Source organism: Crocodylus siamensis, chromosome 1, assembly GCF_052110815.1.
Source record: "Crocodylus siamensis isolate JL-2025a chromosome 1, ASM5211081v1, whole genome shotgun sequence".
Classification (NCBI taxonomy): domain Eukaryota; kingdom Metazoa; phylum Chordata; order Crocodylia; family Crocodylidae; genus Crocodylus; species Crocodylus siamensis.
Window position 1 is genome coordinate 211,104,582 of NC_143395.1, and position 20,129 is coordinate 211,124,710.

The 20,129-nt window shown below is 48.9% G+C and overlaps 1 protein-coding gene across 4 annotated transcripts; it reads left to right on the forward strand.

Moving 5' to 3' along the window:
- Positions 1-1,866: 1,866 nt before the first annotated feature.
- Positions 1,867-18,948, forward strand: PEX5 (peroxisomal biogenesis factor 5). 4 transcript variants are annotated; one of them, XM_090055637.1, is made up of 15 exons: positions 1,867-2,245; positions 2,701-2,736; positions 2,925-3,057; positions 3,258-3,392; positions 5,718-5,823; positions 7,099-7,189; positions 7,504-7,626; positions 8,005-8,097; positions 8,288-8,407; positions 9,135-9,278; positions 9,762-9,832; positions 10,991-11,206; positions 11,364-11,529; positions 11,811-11,968; positions 12,507-18,948. In XM_090055637.1, the coding sequence occupies exons 1-15, from the start codon at positions 2,099-2,101 to the stop codon at positions 12,706-12,708; spliced, it is 1,941 nt and encodes a 646-aa protein (XP_089911763.1). In that variant the 5' UTR covers positions 1,867-2,098; the 3' UTR covers positions 12,709-18,948. The 4 variants fall into 4 exon arrangements, with proteins under 4 accessions (XP_089911763.1, XP_089911782.1, XP_089911772.1 ...); XM_090055656.1 differs by lacking the exon at positions 7,504-7,626; XM_090055646.1 differs by lacking the exon at positions 8,005-8,097 and having other exon boundaries at positions 1,868-2,245.
- Positions 18,949-20,129: the final 1,181 nt, after the last annotated feature.

Consider the following 20,129-nt stretch of genomic DNA (forward strand, 5'->3'; position numbering starts at 1 on the left):
TGTCTTTTCCACCTGCAAGAAGGGGTTTTGGGCACGTCCAGCAAGACCAGAGTCCATCTCTCATGGTCAGTCTGGCCAGCCACCAGACTGACCTGAGCAACTTTAGAACTTGGTAACACCTTAACCTTTGCAGGACTGTCTAACCATCTTGTGTGTGTGCACTTGTCTCTTTTGTATGAATGAATGAATGAATGAGTATGCATGGGAATGAGTGAAGCAAACAACCTTACTGTTCTTTATTCTTTTCATGTTGCATGTTTTATGTCTCATGTTCCAATAAATGTGGCGTTGTGCCTTATCCCAATAAGATTCCTGCCTGTTTTTAATTCACACTGTATGCCCTGTGTGCAAAATAGCATCTGTCTGCATATGTGTGTGTGCATGCATGTCTGTTCATGTCTGTGTCTTCCTGTGTCTGTGTGTGCGTGCGCATGTCTGTGTTTATGGCAGGGAGAATATGTTTATGTCTGTGTCCATGTGCAGAGAGTGAGAGTAGAGTGCACGCCCGTGTGTGTGTGTGTGTGTATGTTTGGCCATAGTGGGGGAGGGCAGAGTAAGGTAACAAGGAGAAGAGGTGGGCATGTACATCCCTCACCCCCAGCCCTGCCAGCAGCAGGAGGGGAAGAGGCCCCTTCCCCTCCTCCCTGTAGCCCAGTTCCTGTGGGGGGGAAGGGGGCCTCCAATTTTGTTTGCCCAGGGCCTCAGTACACCTTAATGTGTGTGTGTGGGGGGCGGGGCAGACCCAAAGTAGTGGTGGTGGTGGTGGGTGGGCAGGAGCTGTGGCTCGACATGGGGCTCCATCCCCACCTGCCTGCCCCCATCATTTTTGATGGACTATTTGCAAGTTTAAATATAAGGACTGCAGGGCTAATGACATGGGATCTTTGGACTCCTGTTTTTGCCCAGCTGGGTGCGTTTGTATAAACTTTACATTGCACTTTTGTTGAGGAATTCCCACTACCCGTAACTTGGAAAATAATCCAAGTAAGAAAGAGAGAGATGTTAGTTGATCTGTGTTTTATATACGTTCCTATACACTCCTCATCATGCCTTCCATGTCTTCCAGTCCTGCATGAAATAACATGGCAAACATTGATAACATATGGCTTGGTGTCTCCCCTTCCCAGGAGAGGGAATCTCTAATTCTTTCTTAAGATTTGGGGTTTGGCTCTTTTTTTTTCCCTTTTATTATTATAGTGTCACTGTTTCAAGAGCAGGTTGGACAGAGACTTGGCTGGGAGATTTTAGTCAGGGTTAATCCTGCCTTGAGCAGAGGGTTGGCTTAGATGAACTCCTGAGGTCCCTTCCAACCCTCCCTGTCTGATGTGTGTGTAAGGACTGCAGGATTAAGGGCACAGGATCTTTGGACTCTTTTGCCCAGCTGGGTGGCGTCATGGAGAAGCACGGCTGGGGGGGAAGGCACCTCCAGGGGTCACCACGGCAGTGGTACTCAATTTTTAGCAGCAGGACCCATTTGTAAACACCGACGGCCATTCCCCTCCCACGGCCCCTCACTCCCGACCCCAGGGTGTGGGACAGGAGGCCCCCCAAGCAGCCCCACCCTGCTAGCCTGCCAGGGAAAAACCTGGCTTCACATTTAAAAGAGGATCCTGTTTTCAAGTCTGTCCGGAGCCTTTCCGCGTTCATGCGAGCGCCCCGCGGGTTGAGAGGCTGCTGCTGCAGTCCGCCCCCGGCCCGAGGTGATGTTTGTATGACTGTCCACAGAGCCTCCTGCTGCTCTCCGCGGTGCTGGCGCGGGAGGAGCCTCCCACCCCTACCCCTGCCCCTGCCCCTGCCCCCGGCCCCGGGGTTCCCCGCCGCGGCAGCTCGCGAGACCGACGTCAGAGCGCCCGAACGCCTGCGCCTAGGCCCGCGCGCGGGGCCGCCTGGCCCTTTAAGGCGTGGCCCCGCCCCCGCCGCCCTGTCCCTGCTGTGAGCCCGGCGGAGCCCGGGTGCCGCCGCGTTCGGAGGGGCCTTGTGCCGCCCGCGGGCCGTGCCGGGCCTGGGCCGGGGGGTGCGGGCTGCCCCTCCCCCTCCCCGCCGTGCTCCCGCTCTCGTGTGTGCCCCGGCGCGGGCGGCGCGGCGCCCCCCGGCCACGATGGCGATGCGGGAGCTGGTGGAGTCGGAGTGCGGGGGCTCCAACCCGCTCATGCAGCTGGCTGGGCACTTCACCCAGGACAAGGCCCTGCGGCAGGAGGGGCTGCCAGGCCCCGCCGCCTGGCCCCCCGCGCGCCCCGCCGACGCCGTGAGTGCAGGGCAGTGGGGCGAGGCGGGGGCTGTCGCCTGACAGGGCGGCGCGGGTACAGGATGGAGGCGCTGCGACAGGGTGGCTGCCCCCACCCCCCCGCCCCGGGTGTAGGGCTGCAGGGTGCAGGTGGGTGGCCCTGGGCCCTCACCCTACTGTGGGATGTGTTGGGCTGGTGGTGCAGGGGCATCTGTTCCCAACGCCCTGGGGGGGTCCTGGAAAGCAGGAAGTTGCCATCATGTCGGCTAGGACATCTCTCCACAAGGGGTGTCCAAGGGAGGTGGGCTGTGCTGGGAGTGGCTTCGTTCATCACACAGAGGGGAGGTGCTTGTTGGGTTGGGTTGAAAGTGGGGTGGGCGCTGGTTAGTCTGGTGCTGGTGGTGATGGTGGGAGGAGAAGGGATGGCAGCAGAGGGCGATGCTCTGCAGTAATTGCTTGCCCCCTTGTTTCTGTAGGTGTCCAAGCCTCTGGGAGTGGCATCTGAAGATGAGGTAAGTGTAGCCATGTGTCACTGCCCAGCACCTTTCTTGCAGCCATGTTCTCTCTGATCCCTTTCGTTCTGTCCTTCTTGTCCCCCACCTCCCACCCACGTTCTGCCTTCTTTCTTCCCTCATCCAAGAGCCTTAGCTGTTTGTCCTCCCATCCCCATACGCATGCGTTCTCTAATTCTCTTTTGCAGCTGGTTACAGAATTCCTCCAGGAGCAAAGTGCTCCCTTGCTCTCCCGTGTCCCCCAGACCTTTAAGATGGATGATCTGCTGGCTGAGATGCAAGAGATTGAGCAGTCAAGTTTTCGCCAAGCCCCACAGCGAGGTGAGGGAGACTAAGAAAGGGTCAGGCATGTCAGGGCCTTTTCTGGGTCTCTAGTGGTATATCCTAATAGGAGCAGAGAGAAGATGTGGGCAGAAGGTGCCTGAGGATTAGGAAGCCAGGTCTTCTCCAGTCACCAGCAGGGGATAGGACACATGGGTCTCATCACTTAACCTTCCCTCCTTCCTTTCTCTCTACCCTAGCTCCAGGTGTGGCAGCCCTGGCTCTGTCTGAGAACTGGGCCCAGGAATTCCTGGCTGCCTCAGATGCTACGGCGGATGGGTCCCCAGATTACAACGAGGCCGACTGGTCACAGGAGTTCATTTCAGAGGTGACAGGTGAGGGCACATTTTTGAGAAGCTGAGTTAAGGTGTTGGTCAGTAGCGTGCCTCTGCCGTGAGCCCACAATGATGATGTCCTTTGAATGTGAGATGAGCCCACCCATAAGACACAGTCAGTATTTGGAGCAGGCTGCTTCTGCATTGCACCTCACCTGTATGGGAAAGTTGTGCTGGTGTAACCTAAAGCAGGAAATTGAACTTGTTTTGCTAAATTGGGTTAAATTGCTTTGTGGCCACTTTCTTATTCTGGTGCAAGTGTTTTATTTTAGTTTACTTAAACAGAAGCTGGTCAGTTGAGAGACTGACTGCAATCCAGCTGTCAGGGGAGTTGTAGAATATTGGAAATCCAGGTTCAAGTCCCTGACAAATGAATACTTAATTCTTGGGGTCAGAGTGGCAGAACAGTTATGGTATCTTGCTGTGGACTCAGAGGTGTGAATTTGACCTTTGTTCTGGGCTCATGCTAAAGAGGACCTCCCAGTTCCCCAGTTGAACCAGCCCTTGGGGGATAACCGTATTGGCAGGAGCACTGCTGAGAGAGGGCTGAAGGAGTTACTAGTGGATCACAAGCTCAGCCTGAATTGGCAATGTAATGTTGTTAAAAAAGAAAAAAAAAAAACAAATACAGTTTTGGGGTGGAATTCACAAAAGCAGTGTATGCAGGACTCCTCTGTTTGTGGCTAGATAGGTCTGAGCTGCGGTACTGTGCCCAGTTTCAAAGTAACATATTATGGGAAAGATGTTAAGAAAAATCTGGAGAGGGTCCAGAGGTGAGCAGTAAAGATGAAAAAAGCAATCGGTGCGAGGAAAAGTTGGAGGAAGTTGGTATGCCTAGTCTGAACACTTCTCCCTTGCCACAGAGGGCAGAACATTTGACAATGGGTTTAAACTACAGCAAAGCAGATGCAGATCAAGTCTTGAGAAAAGCTATAAGTTTTATAACTGTTGTTGGAGCTATGGAACACACTTGTCTAGAAAGGGCGTGTGATCTTTCACAGAAGATTTAGTGGCTGGATAGGTATTTGTCTGGAATGGCTTTGAAACAGTGAATTCTGCATCTCCACTGGCTGGACTAGATGGTTCTTGAGATCCAGTCTAACCCTAGGCTTCGAGGCTTTTCTCACAAGAAGGGTAGTAAAGCCTTGGATCCTGTTACCCAGAGAGGCTGTGGAATCTCCATCCTTGGAGGTTTTAAGACTCAGCTAGACAAAGCCTTGGCTGGTTGGAGGATAGTCTAGGATGGTCCTGCTCTGAGCACAGGGTTGGACTGGATGACCTCTGGAGGTCCCTTCCAACCCTCAGTTTCTATGATTCTAGGAACAGGCTTAAGCTTAAAGTGAAGTAAACTGCTCACATGCCAGAAGTGTGTTTGAGTTTATATCAGTTTAAATTGATTGGTTTTAAAATTATTTAAACTAATCCAGTACAACTTTCAGGCATAGGAAGTGCCTAGCCCTACCTCTCTTTGAGTACACATAGCTCTTCAATGCCGCCTATTTAGAAGATGCAACTTGGTCCTGCCCTAAGACAAATTTGAATGTCTCAGCCAAATCTGTCATCAGCTTCTGTGATCAAGGGAGGGGTTAGCGGGAGGATCTGCTTTTCCCACTTCAAAAGAAATGTATTGTATTGTTTCTATGCCTGGAATGAGAGAACGTCTTGTTCCCAGCTAGAAGGGTTCTGTCTGCCTGCTGCCTCAGCCATGGAACTGATGTGAAGGTCTTGCTGCTTGTAGAATGACTGGGAATAGAATGTGAACTCCTTCCTTTAGCCTCCCTCTCATCAACCAGATCCCCTCCATCATGGACTGTTGAGAGACGGCTCAAGAACTGTTATGCCCTCCCCCAGAGTTGGCTGCTTCTCAGTGTTAGGTGACTTTATTCCTAAATATTCCTTTGGGACATAGGTATCCTACATAGTTAACAATTCTGAAACTTTTGGAGAGATTCTGTTAAAAAGTGAGAGATCTGCAGTGCATTTCTAATTTCCCTGACCTACATAGCAGCCCACTCTGCTGCTGTACCCCTTGTGGGACAAGACTCTTGCAAATACAAAAACAGGTTTAAAAATAGTAAAGGGGTTGGCGTCCATCTGGTAGCTGGTCAATCCTAATGATATATTTTATTTCAAAATAAACAAACAAATGGAATTAATCAGAAAATACCACCACTTAATGAAACTCCCTGGACCATATTGTTTACTGTGTGGAAATTGGAAAAAATCCAATTTCTGTGAAATTTTTATGAGTAGTGGTTTGTGTGTGCTTTGTGTGTCTTACCTTATTTTTCCCATTCTTCCCTCACCCTTCAATCTGTTGTGTAGACCCTCTGTCTGAGTCTCCTGCCAAGTGGGCAGAAGAATATCTGGAGCAGTCAGAGGAGAAGTTGTGGCTGGGGGAATCGGAAGACCAGTCACTAGCAGATAAATGGTGAGTTTCTGTTCTTCCCTAGCATATCTACTTTTATTGTCTAGGATGAGTGAGGTATGGATAGGGGTCAAAAATCCACCATAGTCTCTGTACTTCTGAGTCTTAACTACTTTACCCAGAATAAATAGTTCAACTGTATGGTTAAAGAAAGATGAGACACAGAGTGTCTTCCTACCCAAGACTGGCAGCTTCAATTACCTTAAAATTCAATTGGAGTTCCAGCTTCCTTATATATTAAAGCCCAAAGGAGGGGATTGTTGTGATCATCCAGTCTGTCCTTCTAGACAAGGTACTCAGCGGTTTCAACATCAAGCCTAATAACTCCTGACTGAGCTGGCAGATATCACTTAAAGTTATCTGGTTTTGTTCCGGCGGTTACTTCACTTGTTGGTGGTGGGGAGGGATAAATCTCATCTAGTTTCAAGTCTGACTTTGTTTCAAATTTCAAGTCCTTTTAGCTTCAGCTAGTGGAGTTTGTTGTACTCTTTGCTTGATTAAAGAGCTCTTTTCTATTAGAAATCTTCTTCCTGTGTGTAGGTACTTATTGGTCGTGATCAAGTCACCTCTTCACTTTTCTCTAAAAGAGATGATTGAGCTATATTAATCTCTGCAAGGCAGGTTTTCTAGATCTCAAGTTATTCTTGTGGCTGTTGCCTGAAACATGTTTTTTCAGTAACTTTAATGAAGTATGGATGCTAGAACCAGATATACTAATACTGTAGTGACTCTACAAATGTCATTAGTGGAAGTAACATCACTTCCCTACTTCTACTTGATAGTCTGCCATTTACACATTGAATGATCACATTAGAGCTGTTAGTTAAACACCACTCCTGGGAGCTCACCTTGAGTTGTGTGTCAGCTATCACCCTACACCCTTTTTCAGGGTTTCTGTTTTTCACCACACTGTATTGCCCCTAACTTGGTATCTGTGACTAATGTTCTTTATTCCCAGATGTGTGAACTTGCTTTTGGCACTTGTGAAACATGGTGTTTGAATGTGACACACCCACCAAGCAATCCATGTTGATATGACTGACTTATCCTTTGAGAGAAATAATGATACCACTTTTGGTGTCATCTGCGTAATTAACTAGCAATATTTTTTCCTTCCACACTGATAGATATAGTGAATAGTTTGGGGCCAAAAGCAAATCTGAAATTCTCCACCATTAGGGCAGCATTGGAGTCCCTTAAAATGTCTGATTGTGTGAATAAACTTTGAGCCTGCCACTGCTAAGTCTCATATAAGACTGTTCCTCTCTCTGGACACAGGTATGAGGAGTATCAGCCTGAAGATGATCTTAAGAAAACTGCCATTGATTTCCTTTCTAAAGTGGATGATCCCAAACTCAACAATTCTGAGGTGAGAAGCGTCCTGCAGCTCCACAAAAATGTCTGTAATGGTGGGGACAGCTGAGGGATGGGGATGAGAAGCCTCTGCCATCTGGTATCTCCTTTCCTCTTTTCTTTGAGTCCTGGAGAGAGACGTTTGATGAGATTGCAGGACTGCCCCCTTCCTGACAACCTTCTTGAAGTGGGCCTCTTTCCCCTCCTTGCAGGTTCTGTTGGATTTGGGGAACACACATTTTGCCTAGTGGAGAGGGGTATGTGTGGATGGGGGAATTGTTGGTTAAGGCTTCTCCCAAGTGCCCACCCTTATTTCATTTTTTGCCGCAGTTCCTAAAGTTTGTCCGCCAGATCGGAGACGGGAGGGTGTCGATCCAAGCTAATCAGGTGACTCTGACCCCCAGAGACCAGGATCAGGCAGAGCAGTGGGCAGCTGAGTTTATACAGCAGCAGGTAGGACTCTAGATCCAGATGCTTACAGGGGTGCAAAATTCCTTGTAGCCATGCCCAGCTGAAGAGCTAGGGTCAATAGCAAGGTTGACTTCATCAGTAGTGTCCTACTAATGCTCAGGCTTGGGGGTGGGTCTTCATGAGCATGAGGTTCTCCAGAGCAGTACCTAGCTAGGAGCAGGGAATGATCTGGGGACTTCCTCATGGTAGTGTTTGGGTATATGGGATAATTTGGGAAGTCTGGTCCCTTACACTGACCATGCACACTTAGTACTTTCTGGCGGTAAGACAGGAAAGGTCTTTGAGCACCTTTTGCTGCTGGCAGAGATGCATTCCTTTTCATTTTTGCAATTTCAAAGTTATGTTTTATTTCTTCTCCAGGGGGCTTCTGATGCCTGGGTGGATCAGTTCACAGGGTCTGGGAGCATGTCAGCTCTTGATACAGAATTTGAGCAGGCCAAGAGTGCTGTTGAGGTAAAGCTGGAGGGGAGTGGTCAGGGCACTAAGAAAGCATTAAAGGGCTTGTTCAGTTTTGAGCCCTTATATGCATGTCAGGAAGAGTTGAGGGACTGGGATCTTTAGAGAGGCGATGTGGGGAATATGTGAAGGTTGCTTAGCAGAATGGTGCTCTTTAACATTTGCATCCTCCTCTTCTTTTCTACAGTCAGACGTTGATTTCTGGGACAAGCTCCAGGCAGAGTGGGAGGAGATGGCCAAGCGAGATGCAGAAGCTCATCCCTGGCTCTCAGACTATGAGGACCTCACCGCCTCCTCCTATGACAAGGTAATGAGCAACAGAGGCTATGGGCCCCAGCATTATGATGTTGTTGATCTCCCTTCACTGGACTTCATGGAGTAGGCCATGCATTCTATTGCCCATCTCTTCTTCAGGTACAAATGTTGTGAGGAGGCCTGCTACTGCTAGCCTCTGTCTGTCAGTAGCCTTGACCAAAGGTCAGATTAAAAAAAAAAAAGCCAGCCGTCTGTACTTGCTGAAACCCTGCCTGCCATTGGTGCTTCTCCTATTTCTGGAAATGCAAGCCAGTTCTTGCCCAATACTAGTTAATGCTAGTGCTTCTTGCAGCACATACCATCCCTTTCTGCACTTGCCAATTGGTGCAGGTCCCTGAAGTAGGATAGTGTGTGCTCACACTTACCACACACCCTGCAACTGACACTCCTCTCCCAGTCCTGAGGGATTTCAGAACTGAAAGGTCTCTGAACTGAGTCTGGCTGGGGAAGGAAGGAGCTGGACAATAAATTGCTGCACCCACTTCTGCTCTGAGCTGGCTTTTTGCTTGCACAGCAGCACTAGCTGCTCCACATACAGGTTGAGGGGGCCAGTACAGTGTCTCAGACCATTGATACTGTTGGGTGGGACAGGAGAATGGGGGACTTACAGAAGTGCTGATCTGTAGACATCCTGTATGGCATGTATCAGCTGAACATAAATCCCTGATGCACCTGTTTTCTCTGTGCAGTGTTAACTCCGTATTTGTTCTCCTTGGCAGGGATACCAGTTTGAGGAAGACAATCCCATGAGGGATCACCCACAGGCATTTGAAGAGGGGTTGAAGCGCCTGGAGGAGGGTGACCTCCCCAATGCTGTCCTGCTCTTTGAGGCTGCAGTGCAACAGAAACCTGACCACATGGAGGTGAGTGGAACAGAGAGAACAGGCCTGCCCCAGGTATCCTACCTCTTGGAGCCTGTTTCACTTCCCAGGGGAAGCAATATCAGATTGAATTAGTATGTGGATGACACCCGTTTTAGTGTCAAAGCTGGGTGCTGTTGAATGGTGTCGGTAGTTCAGTTGTCTGGTGTGTATGAGCTGAATAAATGTGAACCTGAGAATAATTTCTGGGAAGGTGGGAAGCCTGAGCTATTTGCATCAGATTGGCAGAAATGTACCTCAAAGATGGTTAGAGAAAGACTGGTTTATTACCTAGTGGTTACTCTGTCCCTCACAGCTCCACCCTCCCTGACATGCTAATCATTGTAATCAGACTGAATCACTTCTGAGATCAGTTTATCTGTGAGGAAGAATGTAGGGATACACCCAGTCCCGAGAAGTTCAGGATATTAGGACTCCCCGACATCTTGAGGAATAGGTAGGAAGTTACATGTCTGTCTTTATCAGGCTTGGCAGTACCTGGGAACAACCCAAGCAGAGAATGAACAGGAGCTCTTAGCCATCAGTGCCCTCAGACGGTGAGTAACTTGTGAAGATGGCTGGTTAGCTGGACACCTGTAATGCATCTTATGATTGCTGTACTCAAAAAACAAAGTTTTTGGTGCTTTATCATGTACCCAGTAGAGACTTGGAAGGATAAAATCCCAGTGCTCTATTGGCTACTGTAAAATGCTGCTTTCTCACCCACCTGGAAGTGAGACTTTCTGGGCGTGTCTACGTGAAACACTTTGCTGTGCAGTAGACTAATTTACTGTGCAATGAAGTGTCACCGTCTACACATATGGGGCATTTACTGTATAGTCAATTAGGCTACTACAGTAGGTACTGTGCAGAACTGCATTTGTAGATGACAGCTGGAAGCAAATTTGTTCCCGGTTAGCCTAGGCAGCAGTGGGCCCCATGGGACAGATAGCTGTCTGTCTCTGGTCCTGGCACTGCTCAGCTCCTGGCTGGGAGCTCTGGAGAGAAAGCTAGGGCTGGGAATTCAGCCCCCACCTGTTCCCCAGAGCAACCAGCTCCACACCAAGCAAGGCAGTTGTCAGCAAGCCTCATGCCCTCTCGTCTGGCAGGAGGCTTGCTGGCAGTTGCCCCATATCCAGGACATCTCCCAGTGAACCCCCTGCTGGGAAGGGAAGCCCCATCTAGCAGGGGGCTTTCTGGTAACTGTGTGTCCCAATGGGCACAGCACCAGGAGAGCTCCAGCTGCTGCAAATGCAGCTGTCTCCTGGCTTGGTGCCATGAGGTCCCCTCCCAGTGTGCACAGGTCCAGGAGACAGTTGCTGCTGCAGCCAGCAGAGCTTTCCTGGCCTCATGAGAACTGGCCCCATGCCCTTTGCCATCCCCTGGGCTAACACCTGGGGGCAGGAGATCTGGAGTGCCTCCTGGCTGCTGAATGCAGGGCTGAGCAAGATGGGAGCAAATCTGCTCCCCACAGGGAGCATGTGTAGACATGCTCCTGGGGAAGGCCTATTGTGCAATATTTTACTAATAGCACTAAAACTACTACTAATTTTAATTAATAGCATAATAACATGTATAGATGCACTCACCGTTCAGCTTTTTAAGCTCCAAAGACTTTTGGAGAAGAGCTGTTAAAAGGTCAGCAAGTTATTCCGTCCATATTTTCACATACATTAATACCGTGCTCTTTCCTCCTCTACTTCTTTGTCCTGAAGGTGCCTGGAGCTGCAGCCTGGGAACCTCACAGCACTCATGGCCTTGGCTGTTAGCTTCACAAATGAGTCCCTGCAAAAGCAGGCATGCGAGACCTTGCGTGATTGGTTGCGCCATAGCCCTACCTATGCTCACCTGGTGGGAAAGGACTCCGATGGGAGCAGCTTGGGGACAGGTTTGGGGCACTCCAGACGTATCCTGGGCTCATTGCTGACTGAGTGAGTCTGAGGGAGGAAAGGGATATTTCTTTGCTGGTCCCAGTACTTTAATAGGCCTTATAGCTGGGCTCAGAGACGGGTCACCCTTGAGAAAGAGGGTATGGAGGGAACGGCATGCACTCTTCAGCATGTGACCTCCTTTGTTCTCTGACCTCAGCTCACTTTTCATGGAGGTGAAGGAGCTGTTTCTGGCAGCTGTACACCTTAACCCATCAGCAGTGGATCCTGATGTGCAGTGTGGCCTGGGTGTCCTCTTCAACCTGAGTGGCGAGTATGAGAAGGCTGTGGACTGCTTCAGTGCAGCATTAAGTGCACGCCCCAATGTAAGGGAGCAAAGTAGAGCTGAGGCTGTTGTGGGTGGCATGATTGGTGTATGCTGGGGGAAGGTGGGGTGGAGGCTGGGGCCCTGAGTAGGAAGGCTTCTGGTGTGAAGAACAAACTAACCTGAAGTGGTGGGTGAGATGGGAGTGATGGGCAATTCAAGGGAGAGAGAGTGGTTTGGGGTGAAAGGGAAAGGGGTGGTGGCATTGGGAAAGGACAGGATTACTGGGCAAAGGGAGATGAATGGATGACTTCATTGCTTGCTTCCTGCTGCCTCTTCCAGGATCACCTTTTGTGGAACAAGCTGGGTGCCACCCTGGCCAATGGAAATAGGAGTGAAGAGGCTGTGGCTGCCTATCGCCGGGCACTGGAGCTGCAGCCGGGCTACATCCGCTCCCGCTACAACCTGGGCATTAGCTGCATCAACCTGGGGGCCCATCGGTGAGTGGCAATGAGAGTGGGTAGGGAATTGGGGGATGAGGTAGCCAGGTCCACTATAACTCGAGCACCCACTGGAGCCTATTGGTGGATTTGGGTAGCAGAGTGAGGTCACTGGGGAAGCCACAGTAATGCTGCCAGGTGGTGCCTTTGGGAGCAGGATTCTCCTCAGCTTTGGCAAAAGGGGAAGGAGAGCAGAGCAGTTCTGTTGACATATTCTGCCCTAGAAGCCAAGTGCCATCTGACCTGGCTTGCCAGCATCAGAAGCAGGCAACAGCTTCAAACCTCAGCCTCTCCCTATAGACAGGATCTGCAGGGGTAACTTCCTGTACTCTGCTTGGGATTTAGCCTGGGGCTGTTAAGATGCACTGTTACAGCGTGGGTATTGGCTACATCTGTTGTGAAGGGTCTAATGTTGAGCAATGTGATGGATGATCATTGGGCAGTCTGGAGACAAGACCTGGTGAATTCTGTTTGCCCGGGGATGTGACATCTACCCCAGCTGAAGGTGTGTGTATGTATCTTCTCTCTCACCTGGCAGGGAGGCAGTGGAGCACTTCCTGGAGGCCTTGCACATGCAGCAAAAGAGCCGGGGCCCACGGGGCCAGCAGGGTGCCATGTCCGACAACATCTGGAGCACCCTCCGCATGGCCCTCTCCATGCTGGGCCAAAGTGACCTGTATGGGGCAGCCGATGCCCGGGACCTCCCCACCCTGCTCCAGGCCTTTGGCCTCCAGCAGTGACTCGGGGATGGGCTCCCCTGTGAATGCAGGATGGGCCCAGTCCAGCAGTGATATTCCTTGGGAGGGAAAAATTGATTAAGGCTCATGCATATTTCCTCTTCATATCTTCCCTTTGCTCTGCTGGGGCAAATTATTGGCTGCCATTTTTGTAGGATGTCCTACAGCAGAGTATAACTTTTTCCCATCTTGCATCTTATGACCTAAGCATCAGTGAGCAGCTCATGTGGCACCATCTTCCCATGTGTATCTGTCCCTGGCTTGGGAATTAGGACCTTTATTCTGTATTCACCTCTTAAAAGAGACCCTGTGACACAAAGCTTGCAGCACTACCTTCTAATAAATCCCCACTGGCACCAGCTGCTCACATGAGACCCTGTTGTGATAATCCTTTCAGGCAGACTGCCTGCTAGTGGCACTGGGTCATTGTGCGCTGCTATGGCTTGCTGCAATTCTGCCTGCTGTGTGGACTAATAACCCCGATTTTTCTCAGCTGAGAAAACAAGAGTTTTGACTCCAGGATGTGTACATGGAGGAAATGTCACTTTAGGAAATTTATGGATTCCCCTACCCCCTTCCCCTCCTTTTCCAGGTGCTCAGTATTGATCCCGGTATCCTGTTTAGTGTGTCATATTGGGCTTTGCTCTTGCTGAGATGGTGAGGGAGGCTCTGAAACCACAGTGGGGAGAGGAGAACTCTAGGCTGCATATCTAGGGATATGCTGGCTAGACGTGAAATCACCCTGGCTGATACCAGGCTGTACTGGCAGGTCAAGATTTAATGACAGATGATTAAGGAAAAATTTGTTTCTTTTTGTGCAAATAGTCCTCCCACTCTGTAACTGATCTTGTCAATTATAAATATCTGTATATGATTTTGTTTGGGAAAATTTTAACTGTAAAATATTTTGTATAATAAAAGGGGGGGAAATGATACTTGCCAAAAAAAATTCTGGGTCAGTTGGTCTGTCCATCCATCTGTCTGTGTCTGTATGGGAGCAGAGCAGGATGTAGATGCTCATAAACAGGGGAAGCACTTTAGAATTTGAGAGAGGATTTAGGTACACTATCTGTGGGACTTGAGACTGTGGGCTACATGTGTCCCCAACTGCACAGTTGTTACTGTGCAGTCACTTAGTACTTGATTTAGCAAATAGTCCTTCTCCCACTCTGCTGTTACTGTGCAGTTCTGGCGGCACACAATTCATTTCCGACTCTATTGCGGAGTAGCATTGGCATCATAGCTTGTGCCCACAGATGCTGTAGCAATGAGCTACATCACTGTTGCTCTTTGCTACAGTGACATAGTGTCTCGTGTAGACATGCCCTGTGTTTATAAGCCCTCTCTTTCTCTATGCTCCAGAGCTAGGTACAGATGGTCAAAAAGCGCAAGGCTGAATCGATTCAGTCTTTTCAGGTTAGTTTAAGCTGCGCAGATGAAATTGAAACATAAATGAACAGACATTTACCTTTGATTCAGGAAATACAGCCACATGCCTACAGTGGCTCAGGCTGAAGGCCAGGGGGCACTACAGCACGGCGCTCTGACTGTGTTCACTTCTTCCTGCTGCCCAAGGTCTCTGGGATTCTCAGTCCAGATTTACAGCAGCAGGACTCTGCAGAGTTGCTCATCACTTCTTCCTCCTCCCATGTGCCTCTGGGATTTGTAGTCCAGTTGCAGCCAGCAGTAAGTTTGAGCAAGGGAAGGGGTGTTTTAACCCCCCACCCTGGCCCTAGACCCCAGCCGGGGTTTGCTGGGGGGTGCAGTCTCATCCCATCCCCGTCCCCACCCCCCCAGTGGCTGCATCCCCAGCCAGGCATGCCCCCCTATACACCCTTGTCACCCAGCCCTCACTGCTCCAGCTAGGGTAGGGGTGGGTAAAATACAGCCCATGGGCCAGATCCAGCCTACCAGGCCATTCTATCCAGCCTGTGGAGCACTTAAATAAACTTTTTATCTGCTCCTGGCTGCCTGTCAAAAATGACAGGAGACAAGGGCAGTAGGACCCAGGGGAAGCCAGTAGGACTCAGGAGAAAAGACCAAGCCAGGCCAGGCCAGGCCTGTCTTCCCCAACCAGAAGCCTCTGCCTGCCACAGCTTTCACTGCTTCCTTGCACGCCTGCTTCAGCACCATGAGGCTCTGGGTTGCGTTTCTGGACTGCTGGAGCACAGTACCCCAGGAGCAGGAGGAGGGGGTGGGGGAAGGGGGAAGAGAGAGCAATGAGGGAAAGAGAGAGAGATCATAGGGCGAGTCCCACACACACACCCCGCCATACACATGTACCCACAGACCCCCGCCCCCTCACACACCCCAGCCACCCTCCCCTGCATACACACCCACATGCTCCCTCACCCCACAGCTATCCACCTCCCCACAAAAACTACACACACACATGCCTCCCCCTAGTATACAAGAGTAAGACTTCGTTTTAAGCTATTGTGGAATCACCTCTGCGTACACTACACAAACGCATGTAAATCAGGACAAAAATATTTTTTGAAAGCAAATTAATGAATGTTGTAGATATTTGATTTTTAGAATATAATTTGGTATTTTTCTGGTTCTGAGATGGCAAAACCCCTTGCTGAAAGGAGTATTTCTGGGGGCAAGGGAAGGGACTTCTGGTGGCAAATTTGGGGGTAAGGAGGTTGGGACTTCTGGTCCCGAGGTGGCAACTAGGGGCAGGGCACCTATCAAGGGGCAGGGCTACCCATGCCAAAACTCAGTAAGTGGCCCTCCACCAGAAATAATTGCTCACCTAGCTGGCCCTCCCAGCTAGGGAGCAGCGGGGTGGGACCAGCCCTTTTTTTTCTGGAGCAGATGGCACAGCCCAGCCTAGGGCTGCGAAGCATGCTGGGATATTGAGGGACTGTAATTTGATTTGAACCAGGAAGGGGTCTGGGACAAGTTCCATAAACTGGTTTGGCCCAAATCAGTTAAATCTAATACTATATTCAAGGTTTATTTTAAACCAGTTTCAGCCATTTTGAAACTGGTTAATGTTTACCAAGGTTCTGTTCTGTTACAAGTTTAAACCAGTTTCTGATCACTTAAACCAGTTTATGTATAACTTCTGTACCTAGCTCAGATGTTCTAAGGCTATAAAAACCAAAGTCATGCCATGACAGGGGACCCCTGAAGCCAAATACCTCTATTTGGAGTTCTGGGGAAAAGCAAGTTCCTCCCCATCCAAAAGAGTCAAGGGTTGGTGTCAGGGATGCCCTCTCTTCGGGAATAGCAGAAGTGGGAATGGGCCAGCTAGTTCTCTCAATGGGACTGGTTGGTATATCTGACTCCTCTTCACCTCCAAGGATAAGGACCTGAAGGTGTTTCTACAGTGGTGGGCTGGGCTTGCTGCCTTCTCCTAACCCTCTTAGGGTGGTGTTGGGTGAGATGTGGGAATGAGGAGGGTTGATGTTAACACCTCAAGGTGATGAATGTGGCAGCTTATGTACCTTGGAGCTTGTGTTTCAGGCTCTTTACAGCTGTCATTGTTTTGGACGGAGCTTGTTTACTAGAAGAGCCTCTGTCACTCACTCGGACACTGGTCTACTGATGTGAGTAGAGCCACCAGGTGGAGATAATAAATGTTTCTGCTGACACAGCAATAACCTACCAAAGGCAGAAGCTTTCTCTTGTTGTCCAACACTGTTTACAGTGTGTATTTTCCCAGAATAATTTCATGCTTTTTTTCACTTTACTAGCCAACAGAACTAGGCTGCAAAAAAATACCTGTTGCTGCATAAGCCTGGTTTCACAGTCAGGGTTGTGTTCTAGTCATAGCCACCAGAGAGATTCGAGCCTTCCTTTAAGAAATGATGGCTGCGCTGTCTCTGATCATATAGATCTAAGGAGCTGGGGCCACAAGCGCCAGACTGATATGTGTATCTTCACTGAGCCCTGAACTCTTTTTCCCCTTGTACAGCAGGGAAGGGGGTGGAAAAAAGAAAGGGGTCAACCTGGATGGGGAGGACTTCTGAAAGAAATGGAGTAGGAGCATTCTTTATCAACCTGCTGCTAGGTCCAAGTCTTCATGATCTTCTGGCAGGGAGAGATATGATGGGTAAAATTTTCAATCCACATTTCCATAGAAGAAAGGGCCCTGGTAGCTTGTGGCCCTTCTTCATACTTCAGGATGTTGCTCGGGTGTTTGTATGAGCAGAAGCAAGATGGAAAGGGTGTTTTAGTATGTGAGGCAGTCATCCACCACCCATAGCTCACAAACACTATGTTCCCTACTTGACCCTTCAGCAAGTGACCTTGGCCACAGGAAATCAAGAAGTGAAAACTCAAGGCGACAGGGAGAGCAGAGTATTATAGTGCCTCCAGTGTGGTGCTTGCTCAGTGTTGTTACCAGTGAGTTCGTGAAAGTTGAAGAGCTCTGCTCAGTAGGAATCAGTATTCATTGCTTCTGCTACTATCTCTTCCATACCACTCCAGATTAGTTCAGATGTAGGAAGGGGTTTGTGTCTTCAAAGTACTGTATGCCTCAAACTGCAGTATTATCTGGCAAGCAGGGTGATGTCAGTCCATCAGCAGTAAATGTCAGCATCGCAGTGTGACCTCTTGCTCAGTAACATAGCTGGCTTACAGCACAAGCATGTGAGCTTCTATCATCTTTCCCGCACCTTGCTCTTGTCTCCTTTAGACTTTGAATCAAGAGTTGCACGTTTTTGTAAATCTCTGTGTACCCACCATGGTGCAGGTGATGTAATTACCAGGATGCCCTTCAGCTCCAGGTCTCTCTCCTCTATTCTGCTGCTTAACCACTGCGAACAAGCTGAGATTTGCTTCTAGGCTGACTTCTTAGTCCACTAAGCCTCAGCTCTACCTGTCTCAGTCCCAGCCTTGCCAGCTGTAGCAGAGATCTTGCTAACTTGAGGATAGCACCCAAGCCAGTTTGTTACGGGTCTCCGCCTCTGGAGAAGACACTAGCCTGTACTTGTTACTTGTTCTGAAATCACACTTACCACACGCAATCCATAAGGGATTAGACACAGCAAAAACTTACATTACATATAAGCAAGAAAAATCACATAAATAGTAACCATACATTGAAACAACAACATGAATAAATAACCATAAAAAACTAAATTATTATCTCACCTTGTACTCCCACTAAAATGTTGCTTCTACCTCTGACCAGAGATCTGTTTCCAGCTACTTCCTCTGTTAAGACAATTTTGAGTCAATTCTCAGCTTGCACCACCCAGCTTCTACCAGCTGAGGAACTAAAAATCACACAAAGCCTATAGAGCCTTAAACAACTAATTTCTCTCAGTTACCTACCCCTCAAATATGTGACCTTATCTAGTCATCTACATGTTTCAATTCAGTTCTCAGGGAGCATGTGTATATTATGTAAATAACTTCCTCCCCCTCCCCCAATATACACCTAGTTGTCAGCCCAGATGTTTCTAAATTATAATTAGATCTAAAAATATGTACATCCTTTCAGATGTATAAATTGCTAACCCAATATCCCTAGCTATCAATTATTTGAGAGAGAGAGAGAGAGAGAGAGAGAGAGAGAGATGGTCTCTGACTTGTTCTCTTATGGAGTGAGGATTAGACTCTGTCCAGTTGTCTGCTGTGCCAAAGGCTTCCCACTTTGAAATGTAAATTCCAGTTTTTTGTGGATCTGCCTCAGCTCACAAATACACTGCCTCTTCCTTGGTTTACTATCTGCATAGCCATCCCAAATGGCAATTCTCTGAGATTACTTCTCAGATGTATGAAGAGTACTGTGAGGAGTGGGATGCTTAATCTAACAAACACCTTATTGCCTAGTGCAAATCAAACCCACGATGATGAAATTATAATTATACTTCAAATCATCATTCATGAAAACAGAAAAAATGATATACTACATTAGTAAATCTAGTTTGGGAAAATATCTATCTATGACACCTTATGAATCCCTAAACAAGCCCTGCCTTTCTGGAGGTTTGTGGCAGTCTCCCTACAGAAAGGTCCTGTAGCTCTATATGTAAAGGAGCAGTACAGTTACAGAGAAGTTAAAAGTATTACTGATATGGCAGGGGTTTAGCACTATATTATTCAGTTTAAGATCAAAGCAAAAAACAACTATTGGAATCTGCATTAATTTGGTAGTCTATATATTATGTTAAAAAAACACAACAAAAACAGTCAAAAGATATGTGTCATTCATCTTGTAGTCATTACAGCTAACTGTACATTTCACTCAGATTTGTAAAATAAATTAGTTTTCTTGACACTGCCTCCTATTAGTTCACTATCAGTCATTTCTATGCCTGAGTAAGGTTTGTAGCTGGAGCTAAAAACGGGCTGCAGGGCTGTAAAATAGAAGTGAGACATTACCAGGTATGGCTAACAGACAGCAACATGGTAGAAGAAAGGATAATTTGAATAGTGGAATGTCAAGACTATTAAAAACAAGAGAGAAGGCTGTAGAGTGACCAAAAGGTGCCCATCGCTGGAGATGCCTGTCACTGCTCCTCTCACAGGGCTCTGCTTCTCCCCCAGCCTTTTGCCCTTTGTTATGCCCTGTTCCCCAGCCACAAGCCTACTGCCCCCATACCACAAGTGCCTCCTCTTGGCCAGGGGTCCAAGCAAGACCTCCCCCTCAGAGCATGATGGTCAGATTGCATTTGACTCCCAATCCATACTCCCACCTGGCAGCTTCCCTGTAGCTCCTTGACTTCTTGCTGTGCTGCTCCGCCAGCCTCTGAACATGACAGCTGCCACCTCTGAAAATCTTACTGCATGGCATCTGCCCTGGGCACTGGGTCTTCAGGCTCAAACCTGGAGTGGGTGAGGGGGCTAACTTCCTAATTGTTTTGGGGGGTTTTTGCCCCCTCCCCAGGGGACTAGCCATTGCAGCTGAGACTGACACCACAAGGGCCCTAGCTCAGTAGGCATTCTCCTAGCATTCCTTTAGCTCTGGGTCCTAGAGCTCTGAAAGCAGCTGGATCTCCAGGCAGGGACTCACTCTACTCAGATGTTTGGCCAGCTTGGACAAGCTCCTGGATGCCCCTGGGAGAGAAGAGAGACCCCAGAGAGGTGCAGCACAGCCATCAGCCAAAGGAAAGGGCACCTGATTTGACTGAAGGAGGTTCCTATGTGAAAGACCTGGGAGGGCAGCATAGAGCTGTGAGGGCAGGGACAGGCCTCCTGGGGCAGTTGCAAATGAGTTGTTGTCTGAGCTTTCTGGGAGCCAAAAGGGTTAGTTCTGCGGGGACAGAACAGCAGCCTGAGACTTGTGACTTATCGATAAATTTGATGGCTGGCTACTGCAGAGTGTCTTGTGAGATATGCAGATAAAATAGGCTCTGGCAAAGGAAGTAATCTACCCTCCAGTGGTACCTAGTCACCTGGAGGAGAGGACCAGGAGGCACAAGGCTGTCACATACCCTGCCCTTGCTCCAGGAGGCAGGTGCTGG